Here is a 6,470-nt window from a genome sequence, read left to right as displayed (position 1 = left end):
AGTCGAAGATTCTTGCTGCAGCTGCATGAGGCAAAGTAGTTTGTTGATGACGAAAATAATCCCTGGAGAAGGGGAACAAGAGGGACAAAGCACATACACAAATCTTCTATCACAGCTAGGTGACTGGTGCGCGACGTTGATATTCTCTGGCAACAGTCACCTTCTTCGAACGTTCGCAGTAAACTCTGCAGCGCTGAAAGAGCACTCGCACGGCGCCGAGGTGGCCGGAACACGTGTAACCTTCTGCATATTTCTGAAGCTAGAAATCTCTCCCGTACAGTTTGCTTTGGAATAAAAGTCCACCTAAGGTTCGCCCTTGATATAATAAGTCTACCCGTCTATATATATTCGTGGTGAAAGCGTTTAATTTTAATTTAGTTTTGTTCATCAAGGTTTTATCGATTCTCCGGTTAGAAAATTAATCGCGATGAAAGCATTAGTAGATTAATCGGTAGGTTAATCGCTGAATTGCTCGGCGCTAATTAAATGGACTATGCAAAATTATTGGGAATGGCAGTTTTGAACAAGTCGGCATTGGTGATCAAGACGGAGGAGGCTGGGATTATTCAGTTGGTCGAAGTCTTGTAAGTGAAGGGACCGAAGTGCAAAGATCTACAATTGTGGCACTGAGAGGCGCTAAGGTTTGGGTTAGCTTGGGAAATCTTAATACATAGACGAAGGCAAATACGTTTGCTTCGCGATGACAAGTCAGGTATATTCAGGCTAGGTTTCATCGAACTAACATTGGCAGCTCAAATATAGTCCGAAAAAATGCGTTTAGCAAAAGTGATAGTCGATGAAATCGCTCTTGTCACCTGTCTTATTGGTCATGCTTGGCGTAGCGCTCCACACTATAGCTCTTCTAATCCCTTGTTGCGAATATCGAGAGAGTGCTCTCATTATTCGTAATAACGTATACTAATGCTTAATCATTTGCTTTGCGTTCTCACCTACATGCCTGATGGTGAATAATTTGTGGATCATTATTGCGTGTGTTTATTTTGCAGATTTTAATAAACGTATTACCCTTCCTTTTCAAGGCCGGTTCATACATAAAACGGAGCGCTCAGTTAGCGCCTCATGAGCACTGTAAGCCGCTCATATGGCACCGACTTGCGCGTGACGTAGCGCTCGGTCAGCGCTCCAGAAGTGCCTCAGTAGGCGCTCGGTTAGCGCTTCAAAGGCGCTTCAGTACGCGCTCGGTTAGCGCTTCAGCAGCGTTCGATTAGCGCTCTCAAGCTCCAAATGTCGTACTTGCTGCTGCGGAACAGCGCGTGCGCGGTGATGTCGTTGTTGTTGTTTTTCCTTGGACATTAAAAGAAGAGGAAGCAAAAGAGCCACTCCCCAAGCAAAGGGTCGGGCAGACAGTCCAGAGTCGTGGACTTTGTTCGACTGATTGATTGGGTGAAAACTCATCGCTCTCTATTCAACATGCGTGACCCTTATTTTAAAGACAGCCAGTTACAAAATAATCACATTTGAAAGAGCTCTGTATCTTGGTCCCTCAGCCTAGGAACAAGGTTGGCCGGGTACCCGTCGGTATCTCGGTGGCGAAAGTTTTCCCGCATCTGCGCGTTAAGCCGTCCCCATACATATGCACTAATTCCGTATGTAACAGCATTTGTCGCGTTTCTATTTCAGCGTCCCACATGTCCACCATGGTGATGCGGATGCACACGCCGCAACAATAACCGGAACCGTAGTTCACGCACTAATCCGCAGCAGTAACCGCTGTACAAAAAGCGCTAACAAGGTGCTACTAAAGCGCTAGCAAGGGGCTACAGAAGCGCTAATCGTGCGCTATATTAGAACTAAGTCACGCGCTAGAAAGCGCGACAAGAGCACTCTTTCAAGCGCTCATGAGGCGCTGACTTTGCGCTCCGCTGTATGTGTGAACAGGGCTTAAGTCTCAAAGATCAGCGGATCATTTCCTTTACAAAAGTTGACAAGAAGCGAGAAAAAGAAAATAACCAGTAGGAACGCCGGACACCTCCTAAAGAATTCAAAAGCTAAATTCTGAAATGCGGAAACATAGAGTTTAAGGTCAAGTGCTTCTTCAACCCACGTATACGCTGCAAAGCAGGTGAGCGGAGTTGCGTATACAATCTTCATAGCGCAAGTTCTGAATCAAATGGGTTTTTTTCAAGGTCCCGGAGCATCTGTACCATGAGCTATGTGACTCATGATAAGCAGTAAACCTGCATAAAAGAGGGGGTTTTGCTGCTGAATCTGATATATCGGAAATGGTGTCAGATGCATACCTTCTACGTGACGCCACGCTGAGATGGACCGACCTCGCATCACTCTAGTGGGTGACTTCACACCGGGAGTATGCGGCTTTTAAAGCATAGGGTTTCGCTAAGTATCTGGAGATGCGCTTAGAGAGACCGCAATTTTAACAAAAGTTATCTAGTTTTTGACATCCGAACTTGAAAGAAACTCGCGGAGCCAACGATGACGACGTTCAGCCAGTACTTGCGGAATTATTCGGCGTTCGCGGGATTGCGCTGCGAGAAGGAATTTCTTATATGCCGCAGATGATGTGTTGACGAGAATGGCTGTCGTGCCGGCAAAAGAAGCTTCATTATACGGTGCGAGGCATATGAATCAATGAAATTCCCACTAATTTCTGAAGAGCGGCTCTTGGAGCCGCATTTAAGAGTTGTTTCAAGTATAGTGACGATTTCGCGAACAACTGGTAAAGAACACAAGGATTACTGTGTCGCAACGGCTCAAGCCGATGTCGCGAAGTCTTGGGGTGCGTGCACCTGGGGGCCGCCGCCGACCGATCGCCGCTGACCGGGCTCGCGGCCCGGCAGGGTCACCCGTACGCGGCGAGGGGCCCCCTTTTGTCGCTCGAAATGCAGAAACACCATTATAAATCGAAAGGCAAGGAGCATCCACATCACGAACGGGCAAATCCAATTTAAAGGCGTGCGTGATGTAAACAACGTGAGAACGTGCCGTCACCCGACGCCACGAAATGAGTCCCGGCAATATAGTAATGTGCGGCCGCATCCCTTCTCTGCCAGTCGTACTTTATCTAAGATGACGGCCACTCTGTCGCTGGGCATGCCGATGAAACTGTCAACGGAATACGTAGCTGCTACAGCCTATAACGTGGCGCCGGTTATCGAGGATCTCGCTGAGAATGGCCGCAGACATAACCACGCTCGCTTATGTGCGCTTGGCGTCATCGTATGACGTTGATGCAAGCCATGTATAGGAAAGGAGGGGTTCTGCCTTGCTCATTGGAGCAAGCACAAGGTGTCATAAATAAACTGAGTCGTTCGACTGTCCTGATTAAAATTGCTGTTGGTTCAATTTAAAGCAGCAGCCACTGAATCTGGACATAGGCCTTACGGAGTAAAGGAATGTTCGAATTCTACGCGACTTGCACTAACTTAGATCCCTTGAAAGGCAGAATCGACATACTCGAGCGCTGCGGTTAGTTCCAAAACACGACCTCTTTTTTGTGGTTCAGACGGAGGTTCCGAATTGTAGGCCGCTAGGACGCGGGTCATCCTTCTTACATGCAACTTTACGTGCCGCGTCAAAGAAGGCTATAGTAATAATATCATTATAAATATACTGATTGATAGCCATGAGATATTCGTTCGCACAGTAAAACATGCTATAATAAAACATCTAAAATTCCTCGTTCACGTTGAGCAGAGCCAGTGCGAAGATTAGGATCGGGCGTCCCCACAATCCTATCGTGTGCTCTATCACTCTCGAGGGGACACTGCAATAAAGAAATATCTATTATAAAGGTCTAAATGGGACACGTAATTTAATAAACACCATTAAGTGTTTTGAAATATTTACGTTGTTAGGCGCAATTTAGGTGTCGAAGGTGGAGGCTGCACCCCGCTAAGCCCCGCCCCACGCTTACACCGAGCTTACATCTCTCATCGGCTGGAGAGAGGATTCACCTGTGAAAAGTTGGTTGCAAAAATTGTATCTCCGTACCGTACTAGTATTTTAATCGTATTGTGCTATGTTTGAGAAAGAAATAATCTAGATACCCGAAGGAAAAATCCATCAATGTAACCCTGTTTGGCAGTCAATGTTTTCTAGTGGGCCGCTGGCTGTGCCTGACTGTACGTCATGCATGTCTGATTGCCCAACAAGTTACTCTGACCGACAGTCAAACTCCAGTCGGACTCCGCTTGTCGGCTTTCTGATGGTTTCCTGGTGGCAGTCGGCCGCCGCTAAATGCCATCAGGATGTCTTGGTGGCGATTCTGACTGTACATCGATTGTCTCTGACTGTACGTCAAAAAGCTTTGACGTGCAGACAGACGTACGGTCAAAGGACGTAAAGTTCGTTCGGATACCACTATTTCGTCAAATCTATGAATACGAAAAGTAATCTATGCACGAGAAAACGATTTCGGGACGTGAGCCCATAAAACCGCTGACGTTAGAGATATGACACGCAGCCGACCGACAACCTTGATCAGAAGCCTGCCGAAACGCCGAACACGACACTTCGCTTCGCCCATAGAGACTTCGCAGATCTTTCATGAACGATCGCTCTCGACTCGTTTTGTTTGCCCGCTTGCTTCAACCTGTCGATCCTGCCCGGGCTCTACAATGTCTTATGTTTTAGTAGAAATTCTACTCGACAAGACCCAGCCTGTTGTGAGTTCCAACGATGTAAGGGACTTTAGCGGTATAGTTGAAGACGACAAGGTGTACCAGGTCTACTGGGCCGGTGACGCGCGAACAAAAGGATTGTTCTACGACGCGAAAGGACTCTACATGGCAGGTGAGTAGAACTGTAGTACGGCGAGTGATGTACGAGTGCTTTGCATAACACGCTGACGGCTTAACTGCATTTGCAGCAGAAGCATCTCGTATGAAACGAATAGTCAAATCGAGTTAACATAGCGGGGGCATGGCATAGCCATTCTACTTCCGGCTTCCGAGCACTACAGTTGGAGAATCATGAGCTCCTCAGGAGCGTCGATAACGGCCCTCGCCGGCCGCGGTTCATCTGTTTCTTCGGCTAACTCGAATTATCGCATTGTTCTGCCTCCTCTGCCATCAGGAGCCATTGTGCGCAACTCTGTGCTGCTGCACGGTGACGTGAGTGCTCGTCCATACAAGATAGGCGATTTCAGGGCCGAGATGGAACGTCTTGGTGTGATTGGGCACATCGAGGCGCTGGGCGCCTACAAAATGAATCATCTCTGGATGGTGACGTTCAAGACGGAGGGAGCCAAGCTGCGCCTGGTCACCGCCAAGGAACTGGAGGTAAAGGGCAAGCGTTGCACCGTCGTGGACCCGGAGAACGCAGACGTCCGCATGAAACTGCATTGGCTCCCCTTCCACGCGTCAGACGAAACCGTCAGGATTGCCCTAGATCCCTTTGGGAAGGTTCAGGACCTGACGCGTGAAAAATGGAAGGCGGAAGGATTCATCGGCGTCCAGTCGACAACCAGACTGGTGCGGCTAAGCCTAAAGGAGGGCGTCACTTTAGAACGCATTCCGCACCAGTTGAGGATTGCTGGTGGCAACGTTCTGGTCGTGATTCCGGGACGTGATCCATTATGTCTACGCTGCAAAGGTACGGGACACATTCGACGAGAGTGTCGTGTGCCGCGATGCGACGAATGCCATCGCTTTGGACATGAACGAGACAACTGCGTCCGTACCTACGCTACAGTGACGCAGGAAGTGGTGGTGGATGGAGATGGTGTCCTCAACATGGACGAGGAAGAGGCAGAGGAGGCCGCAAGGGACGTCGAAACTGAGGTTTCCGCCACAGTCGGTGCGAAAGAGGCCCCGGTCGATGTACTGAAAGAAGTGCACCCTCCACAAGTGCAGCCCGAGGGGGACGCCATGAAATTCGACCATGCGCAAGCGTCGAGCAGCAGCCCTGTCATATCGAGCGACGTCCAAATGTCTATACCAAAAGACGTAGAGGCCATCCAAGCTCTGGAATCGAAAGACACGAACCAGGTCAGTTTGAGCGACGATAACTCCGACCTTAGCGACGCCAGTGAAACGTGCACCATGCGGCCAGGGGAAGCATCAGCACGCTCTGAGTTCAAGTGGCACAAGAACACCACACGGAAGGAGCGCCTTAACCCGAAGCCGCGCATCCCGACGGAAGAGCGACGTCGGCCGGCCCCTCCGTAGGTCACTTCTTTTTGTTTTTCTCTCTGCTCACTACTCATCTCTCGAAAGTGTCCTCGTCGCATGACTTCACCAGCACCCCCTTTTCCACAATATGCGACCCCTCAAGTTTGCAACCCTCAATTGTGTAAGTCTTCTGGCGAGAAGAAAGCAATGGGTGCTGGACACGATTCTGCGCGAGCGGGTTGATGTCGCTTTCTTGGAAGAGACCAAGATTGCCACAGACGGTCAAGTGGAGGAGTTGACGCGCTTTTTTGATCGTCACTTCGTCATCTTCCTGTCGAGGGCATTTGGACAGAGCGGAGGAACGGTGATAATGATTCG

At 49.2% G+C, this 6,470-nt stretch overlaps 1 protein-coding gene across 1 annotated transcript; it reads left to right on the top strand.

Moving 5' to 3' along the window:
- Positions 1-5,021: 5,021 nt before the first annotated feature.
- Positions 5,022-6,149, top strand: LOC121837788 (the record flags this gene model as incomplete). Its single annotated transcript, XM_042293598.1, has 1 exon — positions 5,022-6,149. A coding segment is annotated over one exon (1,128 nt), but the record flags the coding sequence as incomplete, so codon positions are not given.
- Positions 6,150-6,470: the final 321 nt, after the last annotated feature.

This window comes from Ixodes scapularis, unplaced genomic scaffold (assembly GCF_016920785.2).
Source record: "Ixodes scapularis isolate PalLabHiFi unplaced genomic scaffold, ASM1692078v2 PGA_scaffold4__175_contigs__length_147842914, whole genome shotgun sequence".
Lineage (NCBI taxonomy): Eukaryota > Metazoa > Arthropoda > Arachnida > Ixodida > Ixodidae > Ixodes > Ixodes scapularis.
This window is presented reverse-complemented; position numbering and strand designations above follow the sequence as displayed.